Source organism: Oryctolagus cuniculus, chromosome 6 (assembly GCF_051225735.1).
Source record: "Oryctolagus cuniculus isolate XC-2025 breed Fujian yellow rabbit chromosome 6, ASM5122573v1, whole genome shotgun sequence".
Lineage (NCBI taxonomy): Eukaryota > Metazoa > Chordata > Mammalia > Lagomorpha > Leporidae > Oryctolagus > Oryctolagus cuniculus.
The window spans coordinates 19,933,436-19,950,336 of NC_142872.1; the positions used below are offsets into that span (position 1 = coordinate 19,933,436).

A 16,901-nucleotide genomic window follows, 5' to 3' on the forward strand; every position below is an offset into this window, starting at 1 on the left:
AATGCCATCCTCCAGTGTTGCTGCAGCAGACATGGAGAAGGTGCACGAGGGACTGGCATGAGGGGAGTGTGTTAAGGAGGGGCGAAGACAAAACAAACATACTATTAAGTAACATGGTATCAAACTGTGATGCTCTGGATAAAAAAATAAATAAGGAGAGGAGATAAAGGCAGTGAAGATGAGAAGTAAAGTTACAGTTTTCAATATGATGGTTAGACCCCTCAGGGAAGATCACACTGACTAAAAAGACGGAAGAGGGTTTGTGCAAGCACCAACTTCAATGGTTCCTAGAGACAAAGAGTTTTTAGCAGTGGTTCAGAGACAAAAGCAGAGTTGATTGCTCACAGAAAAGCCAGAATGCCGTATGGCCTTCCCGTTTGTGGAGTGCTGTGGGACACAGATGGGGAGGTCTGGGATTGAAAAGCAACTTATTTTGGTTTATGTTTTATGAGGTTGTTTCTGTTTCTGAGTGGGGAGTGGTAAAGGGCAAAAGCAGAGATGTCAGTAAGCACATTAGTACAATAATTCGGGGGGGATCTATCATAATTGGAATACTGTGGTAGCATTGGAGGAGGGGAAGTGGTCAGGTTCTGCATCATCTGGAAAGCAGAACGAACAGATTATGTTGATGGACTAGATTTGAAGTCAGGGGCACAGGGAGATGCCAAGCATGATGTTAATGGCTTTTGTCAAGCAACTGGCAGAATAAAGTCACAGTTGACTTACCTGGGAAAAACCCTGGGATAGCAGGATGTGGAGGGACTAGAGATTCAACCTAAATTTGGGGTGCTTGTTGGTCATCTATGTGTAGTGTCAAGTAACCAATTGGGCATATAAGTCTGGCATTCCCGAGAGACTATTAGGCTAGAGATGCAGAGTATATGGGTGTTTTCTTGAAATTCTTAAAGTCACCAAAGGAGTGGGTAAAGAAAGGACAAACTCATTAGAGAACTGAGACGTTGGGTCCTTTAGTATTTAGTTTGAGAGATGAGGAACCAGAGAAGCTGATTAAAATAAGTAGCCAACAGCAACAAAGGAAAAAAAAAAAAAAAAACAAGCTTGGAAGAATACATTCCTGTAAGGCAAGTGAGATACTATCTAAGGAAGAAGAGAATAATTAATTGTCACAAAAGCTGTTAATAAATTTTAAATGATCTGGACAGAGAATTGAATATAATGTTAAAATTTACATATGTTACATTATAAATTTATTATTTATTATATTTGAAACATGGGGGTTAACAGGCCTTGTAAAAGTTATTTTTAATGAAGTGGTTGGCTCAAAAATCGAAGTGGAGTGTATTCAAGAGAAAACAGCCGAAGAATTGGAGAAAAGAACTCCTGGTAACTCGAGAAATGTTGCTGAAAGTTGAACAGAGAGACATGGCAGCAGCAAAAGGGGAATATGAGTCAGAGGAGTTTGTTATTGTTTTTAGTAGGGAAAATTATACATCGCTGTTTGCCAATGTGCATTTTCTAGAATAGAACAGGAAACTAATGATGCAGAGAAAAAAAGCAGATATGATTTTGGAGAGATATTCAGATAAATGGGATGGTGAAATTGCCTTTAGACAAAAATATAGATAGCCTATGACTAGTAAGAGCAGAAAACACAGGTATTTGGAATTTGTGGTGGTAATTTGCAGGGCAGGGAAGGGGTTGCCTTTCTGAGGGTCCAAGTATTGAAAAGTAGGTATTGAGTTCTGGTGAGAGAGGTTGGGAAGCAGTCATTTAGAGAATGAAAACGAATAGAACTTGTATGTACATTTGATGGTATGGTACCACTAATGGTCCACTTGAGGTTAATGTTCATGAATTCATATGACACCAGTCCTCCTGATGCTCTGCTACCCTCCATCTATGAACAGTATACAGATGCTTCTTGCTGGGTCTTGTTATTAGCACATGACGTGAGCTCCTCTGTCCTCCATTTCTGCCTGTTGATACCCATATACACCAAATTTCCTGTTCATCTGCTCCACCCATTCTTCACTGATGCCAGGGCCCGTCTCACTTAAAGGGTTCATATCCTCCAACCAAATAAAAAATAAAAACCCAGGGGTAGACATTTCGCTTAGCAGTTAGGATGCACACATCCTTATCATTGCATAGATTGGAGACCTCACTGTGCTCCCAATTCCAGCTTCCTGCTTATGCAGACTCTGGGAGGCAGTAATGACAGTTCAAGTAGTTGAGTCACTGGCACCCACATGGGGAAAACTAGTTGAGTTTCTGGCTCTGCCAAGCCTGGATCATTATGGGTATTTGTAGAGTGAACCAGTGAACCAGCTAATAGACTCACTCCTCTCTCCCTCTCTTTCTCTCTCTGCCTTTCTCCCCCTCCTCTCCCTCCCTCTCTCCCCCTCTAAGTAATAAAAACAAACAATAATTTTAAAAACCACAAACTGAAAGAAACTCTAAATGAATTCTGCATAGTTGCAATTGAATCTAATGGATTATATTAAAGTTCTAGTTAATAAAACGCAGGTAAGATTCCTAGTCAGGTCCACAGTCCCACTGAACAGCCTTGATTCCCATTATGGTATTGGCTATGGGAGAACGATGTGATAGAGAGACTGATTATTGGTTCATGTTGTAGCACTGAAAAGTCATCATGGAAATCTGTTTATATTTAAAGACAGGGAAATACATGCCCCATAAATTTTATTATCCTGTTACTTTTCTTTTTCTACACTTGTGATCTAACAACCACATCAGAAATAGCAGAAAATAGAACTTGTCAGCCTTCCAACTGAAAAAGCAAATTGTTTAAGGCTAATTTTTTGCCCACAAATTATATTAATTACTTTAGAGAATATGTTTCTCGAGTTTCTAAACTTTAAAGAACAGAGATTCACTATAAATTGTTTAGTTTCAGAGTCAAAAAGAATATTAGATTTCTGAAGCATGACTTCTTAATTATCAACGTGAAAAAACTGAACCACATACATCAAAGTGACTTCCCCAGGTCACATGGTCCATGAGGGGTGGAACCAGGATGAGAATCAGAACCCCTAAGGTCTAGTCTGCTTTCCTTCTCCTTCTGCTGCCTTCAAGAATGGCTGACAAGGCTTACTGTAGTTTCTTTCAATAAAGTAGAACATGTCTCTAAGAGATTATTTACATTTTTTTTATTCAAAGAGGTGTCCCATTATATTGTTTTGAATAAGAATTTAGATATGCCCTTACTTTTATTTCAGATCATAGATGTGGTAAAATAGTCCTAACTGTACACAACTCCAATGTGATTTGTGCTTGAGTAGATTCCTTCTGCTCTCTGCTCCACTGTGTTTAGTCAACAGTTTTCAATTATCTCTGAATGTATTAATAGGGCACATATTCATTTCAATGCCAAAACATTTCTGGGACTTTTATTATTTTCCTGTGCAGTTCATAAATAAGGTCTATGGACAGGATCTGTAGCATCGCATTATTGCTGAATTTATGTCATCAATTTTATAGCCAGAAAGAGCTTTGTAATCTTTCAGTGTGTTCATGAATTAAGTGAGAGTAAGTTCAAAGCACAGAACATTGGAAACAGATTCATGCAAAATTTATCTTCCACAGCAAGCAGAAATAATAATAGCATTATCTATTTCATAGGAATATATTAGGTAAGAGCAAATAAAGTATCACAGAACACTATAAAATATCAGTGCTTGTCATGTTATTTTTCTAATTCTATTGTAAGATATTGGATTGCCAGTCTTAAGTGAAGAAAAAAGTTTTAAAAAATAACTAGTGTTGCTAGTGAAATTATTATCATAATTATTTTATGTCAGTGTCTCATTTTAAAATAGTAACTCAAATAAAGAAAATGGTAACTCAAACTTAATTCCTCATGTACTTCTATTAATGTATTAATACCCGTTGTTACAAGGTATTAAAAGCCCAAGGCATAAGTTCTTTCTTTTACAGTAAATATTATCTTAAAATATCGAATGCATGGTGATGATCGCAAGTAAATTTCCCAGCAGTTTTCTATGGACACAAGCTATCATACACTTTTCATCACAGTCCAGTGATCGTACAATGGAAGACTGAGTGGATTTTGTATTTTAGCCTTGGCCAGTGAAGCTAGTCATTTTATTCTCAAACAGTTTAACAATCTATCCATGAAACCAATGTTTACTTTGCACTGGAGTTCTGAAGCATCTAATAGTATTTGGAAGAATGTTTTAAATTTAATTTGGCACCTCAAAAGTTTAGACCAGATCACTGGAAAGTTATTTTTGACATTAGAGGCCTGTTTTAAGTGATCTTGGACTTCAGAGGTATTGAAGATGTATCCTTCCATGATGTCTGTCAGTTGTGTATGAAAAGTCATTGCACTGACTACACAATGTATTGACTACACGTAGTACTGACTACACTACTTGAGAATTTATTTTGACCTACTAGATGGATTAACAAAGTAAAATCCAGTATGGGGTTCCCAAAGATTCACTAACCCCTTGTGAAACAAATGAAGGGTTAAGTTTGCTTTTAAGGAATCCTAAATAGACCCATTTGAAGAAAAAATGGTAAACCAGCACTCCAAATTCTTCACATTGATTCCAAGCCCCTCCAACTTATGACTCTCGTACTTTCCACACTGCACTGTGAGATGGTCCTCACATAGCTTTCTTTGTCTCTACCTAGATTGTAAGGAGGTATCCAAAACTTTGGTTCCAAATTGAGAATAATTTCTTAGTATATAAATGCTCAAACCTTTTAGAATCTTTTAGAAATATGTTTGATGGAAAGAACATTTTTAAGGTGCAGTTTTCTGGTCTTTCCCTTTTCAAGTATTATGAGTGCATATACCCAAATAAATGACAATAGCTGAAGAAAATGCACCAAAACATATATTCTTTCCATTTTCTTCTGCAATGTTTTACTTCAATAATATTTACTACAATCATGTATTCTACTTTCCTCAATGGAACAGAAATATAGAAATGCTTTTATATTAATGTAAACTCTTTATATACTTGATTTTTAATACCTAAATTATAATCCACGAATTAGATCTGCCATACAAAACTACTCCCCATAAATGGTCATTTTGTTTGCAAATTATTTTTTTCACCATTCAAAGAAACACTGTGTTGATCAACCTCATAGAACAGATGTGCTGAGGGCTTAAATTGCACAGCCTTATTTTAGTCATTCATTCTTTTACCAGCACTGACTGTACGTACACTATTGCTAGGTCATTCTACAATGCTTGCTTCCTGCTTTAAGAGAACTCACTGTCTATCTAGTAGGAGACAGATAATAAAAATGCCATGCAGAGCAGTAAAGGGATATAGAAAGCCTTCTAGGTAAACACATAGGTGCAAAAACACTGCAACCAATGACAATGTTTATTACAGAATGCAAAGTAAGAGGACTGGGCAGTGGGACATGACTTGCTTGCAGATGCAGGAGGAAATCCAGTGCATGAAGGATTAACACTCAAGTTAAACTTCGCCCAACTGACTGATACATCTGTATGCATGGAAAGGACAAGGTCAGATTGGATCATATACTGGATGTTGTATTATACAAAATAAATTTTTATTAAAAAATGAAGTAGACTTTGTAATACTACGGCTGATCCCTTTGGGAAGATATTTTATAGGGATATAAAACAGAATGGCCAAGAAGTAGATAACATGATGAAACTTTGGAAATTGTTCCAGTTTTTTTTACATGTATGCATAAAAAGCAGTCAGCATTTTACATAATTCTGAGTACAGCTTGAGATCCCTACTTTATATAAAAGGTTTTCTCATCCCATCAGCAACTCTACTGATTGCTGAGGTGTCAATTCTAGTGTTTATAGAGGGGCTTCCCAAAGTCAACTTGTGACTTTTTAAAAGAAAATAATATAATTATTTATTAAAAATAGATAAATGTATGCCCACCCATAGAAAATTAGGTAAGTTCCCCAGATATCTTTTACAAAAACAAGCTCATTGGTCATAAGACATACACTGATTACTCCAGAGGCTAATGATCAGTCACATGCTTTGTTCATAAAGATTTTGCTTATTCCTAGTGATGAATTTATTCGCCCATTAATTCAGGCAGGAAACTGGCTCTTTCCATTGAATGGGAGATGTGTCTCCTACCAGGTGCTGTGGCACTGCATGAGTCTACACCAAGGAACTAACAACCAGAAGGGCCTTGAGACAGACATCCAGCCACAAGAAACATCCTGAACCTGTACCTGTCCTTTCAACTTTAACTTGACCTCCTGTACCCAAATCAAGTGAAAGTAAAAAATACCCCAAAGCTATTCAAAGTAGCTCCTCTCTCTCTCGACAGCCCTTCTCTCCTTCTTCCTTGATTCCACCACCCTCTTTGTGTTACTTGAATGACACAGTGACCCCTCTGCGACCAGCCCAGTCTTACATGTTTGGCATGAAAAGCATGAAAGCCCTGAGCTTCCTAATTATCACTGCCTGACAGTCATAGCACCCCAACTAATGGGCCTTCCAATCATGATCCAGAAGGCTCATGGCTTCTTCTTAATCCCTTACGAGCATCCGACTTTAGCACCGATGGCTGGTTTCACTACTTTACAATGTCAAACAATACATTAAAAATAGATTCTAAATCTTGTGAAGATGTTTTGCTTCTTTTACTTTGAGGAAAAGTACATAGAAGACTTCTATAGAGAAAAAGAAATTAGAACATGCTTACTGTACTTTTTAGTATAAAATTAATAGGAAAGGTGTTCACAAGGAAGTATACTTATAGGGCTCATGTAGAAATGAAAACAGCATACAGATTGTCACTTTTACCTCCTATAATCAGACTTTATCAAAAAAAACAGAGAAAGTAAAAATGTCAGTTTTCTGTAAGATAGTGAAATATGTTAAGAGCCTCATGTTTTTTCTTAGAGAATATGACAATCATTTGAGAATATATATTTCTAGAATTCTTGGGATCTAGATACAATACAAGTGAAATTCTGAGATGGGCACTAGTACAACAGTTACATCCCCACTTGGGACACTGGCATTCCATATCCCAGTGCCTGATTCAAGTCCTAGTCCTCATCTTCCAATGGAGCTTCCTGCTAATATATGCCCTGGGAGGCAGCAGGTGATGGCTGAAGTACCTGGTGGGAGACCCAGATTGAGTTCCGGGCTCCTAGCTTCCCCCTAGTCCAGGCCTGGTTGTTGCCGGGATTTTAAGAGTGAATAAGCAGACTGAAAAATCTGTCTACCTTTGTGTCTATTACTCTACCTTTAAAATAAAATGAAAAATAATATTTTTTAAAAATATAAATATTAGCTAAACTCCACTTAAATTCACTTACCCATGTCTCAGTAGAAAGCACTGATGATACAACCCGATGATAAAATGCTCACGTGTGTTCATGAGCATGTTTCAATGCTTTCGTGAGGCCTATTAGAAAGAGTAGATTCCTGGGGCTGGTGTTGTGGCATAGCAGGTAAAGCCACCGCCTGCAACACCAGCATCTCATGTGGGTACCAGTTGGAGTCTTAGCTGCTCCACTTCCGATCCAGCTCCCTGCCAATGGCCTATGAAAGGCAGCAGAAAATGGCCCAAGTGCTTGGGCCCCGACAAACCTGAGGAGGACCCAGAGGAGGCTCTTGGCTCCTGGCTTCAGCAAGGCTCAGCCATGGCCATTGCAGCCATCTGGGGAGGGAACCAGCGGATGGATGATTGATCTTTCTGTCTCTATTCTCTCTCTCTCTGTAACTGTGCCTTTCAAATAAATAAATAAATATATATTTATATATATAAATATCATGGAAAATATTGCTTTCAACCCCTTAATGTTAAAAGATGGTTACAAATCCTCATATCTTTTCAACTTAGATTGCCACAATCACTTTGTATTATAAAACAGGCCTACTAAAAAAAAAAAAAATAGTTTACCTTTTAAGCCTAGGAATACATTTTGTTATGTCAATTATAAATCATATTTTCATCTATTTTTTAAATTATTTTTTAAAATTTTATTTTAGGTATACAAATTTGATATATTTCATTTATATAGACTTAGGAACACAGTGAAACTTCCAACCACTCTTCCTCCTCTTTCTTCTGCTAATCCCTCTTTTAATTTTTACAGTTATCTGTTTTCAATCTACTTTATACATATAAGATTAACCTTACACTAAGTAAAAAGTTCCACAAATAGTAAGAAGAAGAATAAACACTATTCAGGGCTGTAAACAGTCATCAAAGCTCAAAATTTCTTTAAAACATGTATGAAAACTACAGCAACCCTGTAAACATCTTCCACATTCATTGTATAAAGGCCTATAATGTTTCTTTACATGTGTATTTGTTCTTTTCAGGAGAAAGGAAGACAATGGTGTCCTGTACAAAAATCATGAGCAAAAACGTCAGCACTGTGGACAATAAGAAGTGCAAATACTTAACTAAGCCTGAGCCGCAGATTCGAAAGTGCAATGAGCAGCCATGTCAAACAAGGTAACCCCACTGTGGGAACAGGAAAGCACTGTTGGGACATGAAATTGTAGCCTTTAAGACATACAGGAGGGGACTGAAATCACAGTCTTAAAATCATTAAAGGGATATGTACCAAGACGTACACTTTTAAATAAGCAAGGGCTAAGAAAAGAAGTCTAAGATTTATGATTTTATGACTTCCACAGAGTGAAAACCGGCACTTGAGAACTGTCACTTCCTGGAAGTGGTGGGTGAGGGATGGGTATGAAGGATGGAGTCGAGGAGTAATTACAGTTGTTGGATAACCTATGGATGATCCCGTCAAAACTTTGGTTATTGGATTTAATTTAATTATTTGCTCCTGAATTCTCTGAAATGATGTTTTGGTACTTTTGGGGTGATATAAATCAATGGAGGCCTGGCCATGCCCCAGACTCCAGCAAAAGAACAAAGACACTGTGGACCTTCTGGTTCCTCACGGTAGATCCTAATTCCTCTGCTAGAGGTCACCATGCAAACTGCTTGGTTCCTGATCTCGAATCATCACACTTCTGACCTGGGTCCTAGTTATTAGATGGTGGCTGCTTGGTCCCCTCTGGTTTTTCCCCAGTGAATGCTAAGTAATAGAGCAGGCAAGAAACTCTCTAAGAGAAATGAACAATGCTGAGCAACTGGAAGTGGGGTAAAAATAAAGAAGGCCACATCCTTGCTATGGTGTAAATATGTTTTTTTTTTTCCTACCAACACTCATGTTAGGCTTGGTCCCCAGTGCAGCAATGTTGGGGGATAAGGCCTGGAGACAGTGTTTGTGTCAGGAGAATAATGCTTTCTCGTAGGAGCTGGTTAGCTATCCTGCCTTCTAGTTTACTCTGTGAGTTGATATAGTCTGAAAGCCTTACCAGAAGCTGAGCAGCTACCCATTGGCTTCCCAGCCTCAAGACCCATAAACTACAGTGAACCACTTTCCTTTGTAAGTTACCCAGTCTAAGGTATTCTGTTATAGCAACAGAAAATGAACTGAGACACTTTGTAACTGGAATGTCACACAAGGACATATACAGAAACCTGAGTTTCATATCAGAATAGTCTAATAGCAAGACTACGTCGCATGGCTGTCATCAGGTTTCTGAAAATCCACTTGCTTCCATACACTGATTAATGCTGCACTTGAGTGGGACTCAGACCCAGTATCAAAAGTCCTAAAAGCTTTTAGGGCCAGGATGTCGAAAAAAATGTAAGGCTAGATTGATTCCTCTATAATATGGGAACAGGGATATTTACGTTATCTAAGAATAACACTAGGAATTTAGTGAGGTTCATGAGTTAGGGTGTAGTTCTGAGTTCGCAGGTAGACAGAAAATTGATGGTCCGTTCACAGTAGCTTCTCCATTAGGGCCACAGTGAATTTATACAACTACTTTTTGGATATCCAAAGAAGGTGTAGCTTTCTTTTTTTTTTTACAGGGCAGCCTGTAATTAATACAGTTCTCCTCATGAACCTCATCACAAAGAGTAGGCACAATGTGGAGGGAATAGGAAGAAGGAGGAACAAAGTTATCAATTAACCATATTTGAACTTTTCTGCCTTAAACAATCTCCTGGAGGATTATTGTCATCCAGGCAAGTGCTTGGTTCTGGTTTCCCTAACCCTCTTTCCTCTCTCCTTTTGCTGGTATAGCATGCCATCCTGAGTTCATTCTATTTGTGCCTTGTTGTCAAATTCATTAAGTGCTATAGATCAGTAGATCTGGCTCATGGCATGTTAAGGAGAGCTTTAAAAAGTTTGAAAAATACTTTCTTTCTCTACAGAGTTGAAATTCCAAGGCTTCCTTCCCTGTGGAGCCAATGTATTTAAGGTACCAGAAGCTGATTATAACTTTTTTTTAACTCTGTATTCCTGCTCTAGCAGTACTACCCCCTACAAATAATGCTTCTAAGTGAAAAAGAGGGAAGAATGATATGTAAATGATGTGCAAAAGAGAAAAGTACAGTGATAAGCTTTCAGTTATGTCATGTACACTGTAACTTCCTAAAGCATTTTTATGATGCAGGCAGGGTGACCTAGAGATTCATCATTCTCCCAGTCAGATCCTAGGATCCTTTGCATCCAGTGCTGGAGAAACACATAAGCAGTGTTTTGGGCCTTAACTTTGGCAAGTCAAGATCTTCGGCCCTTATCATTAACCTCCACTCCTAAGAATTCTCTTTGTATATCCCTTTTAAAAGATATTAAAATATGACATATTTTGGGTTTAATTACTTAAATATTTTGAGACACCATTTCTTTTATGCTTTGTGTAATTTTTCCCTTCCTATCAATGAGCACAGCTTTCTCTGATAGACCAAGAATCTTGCATCAGCTGCATTGAGGACTGGAACATCTTTGTCCACCTCTAACCTGGCCTCTGAAGGAGCAGAGTGGATAGCACAGGCCATTTACTGTCCATTCACTGAGCTCAGTTGTCTTGGGGGAAAATGCCTCAACAATGACTCGGTATAGTGAGTAGTTTCAAAAGGTCAGTGTGTTTTTCGAGTGAAAAGTTTTTGCAGCTGGAGACTGGAGGGCTTCCTTCCCTTCCTTTATGTTATGAACCACCAAGAAGTGATGTCAGTGAGGTTAGCTAAAATATTGCCAAGTAACTGGACATGGGCAAGTGGGAAGGGTCATCCCAGGAAAAGCTTCCAGACTTGCTGACTCAGCACAGCCTTTCTTTCTCCTGCCTTTCCTCTTTCTCCACCTTGGGAAGAAATGTTCTAGTTTTATTGAAAAAGGCACCAAACAGCCTGATAGTACGCAATGTGTCAAATATAACAAACGTTACACCAGTAAATAGATGTGCAAGAAGGAGGCCTCTTACAGATAAGGAAATGGGATCATTACAAATTAGACTACATCTAAAATACAAAAAAAAATTTCTCATATTAGAATATATTTTACACTTATTTCTTATTTTGGAGCAGTTTTCCTAAGGGATAGAAGATCTAACTTTTTAGGATGACATGAACGATATCAAAAATTCATTTTATTTAAAAAATTTAAAAATTCAAGTACTTTTCTGTAGCATTTCCTGTGTTCCATGGTTGGAGGAAAAGGAGGCTTATGGATTTAAACGATGATTAATTCCTGGATATTCTCGTGTGGAAATATGAAATAGAAACTAAACTAAATTTGGGAGATATCTACTCACTTTAGGAAAAATCAGTAGGAAATTCTAAAGCCAAATGATAGATTTGCATCATTCCAGGTAGACTAGCAAACAAGAACCTTAAGAGAGTCAGTACAGAACTGTAAATGTTATTGTAGAATGTTGAAAACATAGAAGCATACAGTAATTTATTGTTAAATTATTTATAGATGAGAACACTAGGCCAGAAAGAGGATATGACTCTTCAAAACATGGGTCATTGCTAGGAATATATGGGCTTAGGTACTTTTGAAATAATTGAGGCTATTTTTGTAAAGACATAAATTCCATTTTCAAGAAATGTTATATGAGAAGTATCCTGGGTACAAATAAGAACAGGCATTGAGGAACCTACATATTATACAGGGACAGGAAGTCAAATTTCTTAGGTAGTCTTGCAGCCTCTCCACATCCCCAAGTCTTGGAGAATTCTACGCCAGGGTACAGCATGGTTTACTTGAAGAGGCTTTTCTAGGAGTTAAGACTTGGAGCTGGCAGTCAAGATTCTGGGCCATGAAGGAAGGTATGTTATGTATGTTATGTGCCATGAGGTGAAAATAGAGAGTATTTGGGAAGGAAACTCAGCATGTGGTTTATTTTGCAAACAAGTGGGAGATGAAGCGAATGAAACATATATGAGAATAAATCACTTTAAATATACTGATACATACAGACAGCATACATAACATAAAAATGCTTTAGGAAATTACAGTGTACATGACCTAACTGAAAGCTTATCAATGTACTTTTCTCTTTTGCACATAATTTACATATCATTCTTCCCTCCTTTTTATTTAGAAGCATTTATTTGTAGAGGGTAGTACTGTTAGAGCAGGAATACAAAGCAAAAAAAAAAAAAAAGTTCAGAAAGGTCATGGGAAGTGTACATTATAAAACAGGTATGCATAGATTCCAAAACTTATTTGTACCAAAATCAACTCATCTTTTAATTCTAATTTTTTCATAAAATATTTTACGTAAACTCATATATAAAACTCATCAGTGTTTACTGTATGTCAGACTATAGCAAAAAAAAAATTATTTTACAAATAAGAAAGCTGAAACTTAGTGCTACTCTTATTTCAAAAATGTGCACAGCCAATAGATACTAAGAACTAACCTCAGGTCTCCTGACTTTCCTGCCCTGTGCTGAAACATGACTGTGCAGACAGTTTAGTTTGTATTCCCCTAAGAGATAGCCAGGTAATGGGAAACACAGGGAGAATTTTTATTGACAGGAATCAAACAAATGCCAAATTTCATGAATCAGTTTGCTGTCATAGTTGTTGGTTCCCTCCTGAAATAAATCTCAGAGTGTATTTTAATTAACGATCCTTAGGGTAGATCCTCATTCATTAGCAATGAAAATGACATAGATCCATACACTATCCCCTTGACTGCAAGAAAAAAATATCTCCACTAAGAAACTAAAATACTTATGGATTGGCCAAATGACTGAATTGATGAAACTCAAAAATTATTGGAATCCATAAGGCCTGTAAAATGGGGTCAGATTAAGTTGCCTGGTGGGCAAGCATTGGGTGCATCCGTTAAGACACTACTGGGGGAGGGTGGGCAGCGTGGTGGTGTAGCGGGTAAAGCGGCCGCCTGCAGTGCCAGCATCCCATGTGGGTACCAGTTTGAGTCCTGGCTGCTCCACTTCTGATTTAGCTTCCTGCTATGGCCCGGGAAAGCAATAGAAGATGGCCCAAGTCTTTGGGCCCCTGCATCCATGTGGGAGACCCAGAAGAAGCTCCCGGCTGCAGGCTTCAAATCAGCCCAGCTCTGGCCATTGTGTCCATTTAGGGAGTGAACCAGCAGATAGAAGACTTCTCTGACTCTCTCTGCCTCTGCTTCTCTGTAACTCAAATAAATCTTTAAAAAATTTAAAAAGACACTTGCATCCCAAATCTTAATGTCTGGGTTTGAGTCCCATTCCATTCCCAATCCCAGCTTCCTGCTGATGCACACCACAGGAAGGAGCAATGATGACTCAAGTAGTTGAGTTCCTGCCATCCACATGGGAGACCTCGATCAGGTTCCGAGTTCCTAGCATTAGCCTGGTCCACCCTTGGCCACTGTGGGCATTTGGAGAGTGAACCAAAAAATAACAGACTGTCCCTCTCTTCCCTTCAAATAAATAAATAAATAAAAATTTGTAAAAAAATGTTCAGCCCTGGGTCTGTCACTCCAATGCCTATGGTCAAGTCTTAGCTACAGTGGCCACCTTGAAGAGATACATGTAGATGTATCTGGAAGGATATGTCCCCATCACGGAAGTCCTGTTGCCAGTGGTGTACATAATGCCTTACTAATGCTTCATCCAGATCACAGGGATCTCAATCACAGATTTGTTACTTCGCTAACGCCTATGCATCTCTCACCTCTCACTAAGTGTCTACAGCCTTGTTTCTATTTCTGACTCCACAATTTGTGAACTTCCTTCATAAGTTACTAAAGCTTTGTGCCTTGGTTTTCCTTTCTGTTAGTAAATGACCATGTTGGTGTAGCACCCACAGGGACTACTATGAAACTTGAAACACAAAGAACAGAAATAACTCCTGGATATTAACCGTTGTATACCTATAAAGAAACCTCAGTAGGGCAATATGATCAGTAAAGGGCAGCATGTAGAATGCAAAGGGCAGACTCTGATATACGAGATTCTAATAACAAGGTCAGAGATAAGAAATATGAAGCACTAGGGGTCTTAGAGAAAATGATTGATTTAGTTTAAAAAAAGTATAAAGTTACTGTGTAATTTTCTGCTAACTCTAGATCTGTCATGATATAAGGTAGATATACATCTTTTAACTTGTTTCCCATGACTGTTGCTTTACTTGTAGGTGGATGATGACGGAATGGACCCCCTGTTCACGAACTTGTGGAAAAGGGATGCAGAGCAGACAGGTGGCCTGCACCCAACAACTGAGCAATGGAACTCTGATCAGAGCCCGCGAGAGGGACTGCGCTGGGCCTAAACCTGCCTCTGCCCAGCGTTGTGAGGGCCAGGACTGCATGACTGTGTGGGAGGCAGGAGTGTGGTCTGAGGTGCAGTACACACACCGTTTCCTTATCTTTTCCTTCTCTGACTCATACCTTATACAAGCTCATGTTCTATATAGACAGTCTCTCTGCATACGTGTTGATATCTTTCTTTACTATCCATTAATTGTGTTGATAATCCTGGACATGCAGTTATTTATAAATAAGTTTGAAAATAGAAAAAGTAAAATATGTATTCTTTGCTCTGCAAATATAGTAACATAATTGAGAATATATTTAATATATGAGTGCATTTTAGAATTTTCTCTATATTTTGTATACCCTGAGAACACCCTTGAGTAGGTACACATTGAAATACAGTCTGACTCACTTATGACCCTGAATATTTAAAAGGAAAAGAAGAAATTTAACATTTAACAGTCATTTTATGTGAGTAGGGAGTGTGCTTTTACTTCATATTTAGCACATTGTGTATATTTAATCGACAAAGTAAGAAACTTAAATGTTACTGTTTGATTGATCAAGGTAATAAAATTAAATACCTTACCCAAACTCTTATCTAAGTGGTTGGGCTGGGGTTTGAACCCAGGACTAACTCATTCAATACACAATGCATCCCTGTTAGCATGGAGTGTCTAACATACAATTGTATTCTTTGCCAATCCATAGTGATGTGTTTCCTGTTATCATGATGCATATCTTTTCATAATAACAAAATAATAGTAATGCCACTCACTATTTAGATTTACTGGCTACTCTGAAGCATTTTAAGTGAGGGTGTGGATACACCCACAAGTTCACTCACATGCACATGAGAGGTCTTAAAAAGTTCATGGAAAATGCATATTTTAAGAAAAAAACAGGGAAAGATTCTAAACTTTTTTTGAATCAAAACATGCTTACTTTTTCATGCCATTTTCTACTAACCTTTTGGAGTACATCAGACATAGATGAACCCACACAGACCAAAGTCACCCATCTTTAATTTCAGAATATTAGCAGGATATAAAAAGGATAAATAGAAAAAAAAAATGAGGATAAGGTGGCTTAGACAGTGCAGTTTTTATTCTTTAATCTTTCTAAAAGCACACTACCAAATAGCACAACTGTTCTGCTTTCTTGGACTGCCTCTTGATTTTTAGTAAATTCTTACTTAATAATTATGTAAATGAATCCCATATACAAGTTTACATAAAAATAAATCCATTCAATCTGCAGAGAAGGTTAACATGAGCATCAGAGAAACAAATATACCTCCTCTCCCAGCCTAACTGTAACATTTTTGCAAACTCTTAGGTCAAAAATGTTCTACTCTAGATTCTTGGCACCAGTTGGGAGAAATTATATGTCACAATGCAGTATACCAGTCTCTTGTTTTAATAAAAAACTTGATTTTATAGATCAGGGATAGTTTCAATTGTAAAACTACAAATATTAAAATGACAAATCACAATGTGCAATCTATATTAAAGCTCAACATAGGCAAATGTAAGCTATTAATTATGTGACAGTTACTAATTTGTGCAAGATTTCCTATATTTAAAATATTATTTGTTCTGGCTCAAATTTTCATGAACATGACTGTGGCAAAAGTGTACCAGTGTGGAGAGGGCAATAACTCAGCTTCTACCTCTTAAGAGGCTCGAGCAATGATTTGAGAATCAGCATGGTAATTCCTGTGTGACATCATTGCTAACTATGTACTGCAGTTCTTTGGACTTTTGTCAAATGCAAATGTTTTGCCATATCTACTATACCTACACCTACAACAATTGCATTATTGGTCCCCTGTCTAGATAGTGATGGAAAAATAGGAATTCTTCATGTATATTTTCTAATAAGGAGAATAATTGTAAGTAAGAGAGTTATTGTGCCTAGAAAAGATTAGTGGGACAGGCCGGCGCCGCGGCTCGCTAGGCTAATCCTCCGCCTAGCGGTGCCGGCACACCGGGTTCTAGTCCCGGTCGAGGCGCCAGATTCTGTCCCGGTTGCCCCTCTTCCAGGCCAGCTCTCTGCTGTGGCCAGGGAGTGCAGTGGAGGATGGCCCAGGTGCTTGGGCCCTGCACCCCATGGGAGACCAGGAAAAGCACCTGGCTCCTGGCTCCTGCCATCGGATCAGCGCGGTGCGCCGGCCGCAGCGCACCGGCCGCGGCGGCCATTGGAGGGTGAACCAATGGCAAAGGAAGACCTTTCTCTCTGTCTCTCTCTCTCACTGTCCACTCTGCCTGTCCAAAAAAAAAAAAAGATTAGTGGGACAGACATACATGCTGCAATTTATTGTGTTATCTT

General features: G+C 38.2%; 1 protein-coding gene and 1 long non-coding RNA gene across 10 annotated transcripts in view; one reads left to right on the top strand and one right to left on the bottom strand.

The window, feature by feature from the left end:
- ADAMTS19 (ADAM metallopeptidase with thrombospondin type 1 motif 19) overlaps positions 1-16,901 on the top strand; it is a 220,139-nt gene that overhangs the window by 181,430 nt on the left and 21,808 nt on the right. For all 8 annotated transcript variants that reach the window (XM_051844182.3, XM_051844184.3, XM_089335839.1 and 5 more), the window contains 2 exons: positions 8,307-8,442; positions 14,453-14,657. In XM_051844182.3, the coding sequence (XP_051700142.2) occupies positions 8,307-8,442; positions 14,453-14,657 (341 nt within the window). The remainder of the gene's footprint in view (positions 1-8,306; positions 8,443-14,452; positions 14,658-16,901) is intronic.
- LOC149126045 (uncharacterized) overlaps positions 1-16,901 on the bottom strand; it is a 295,022-nt gene that overhangs the window by 122,124 nt on the left and 155,997 nt on the right. The window lies entirely within an intron of this gene.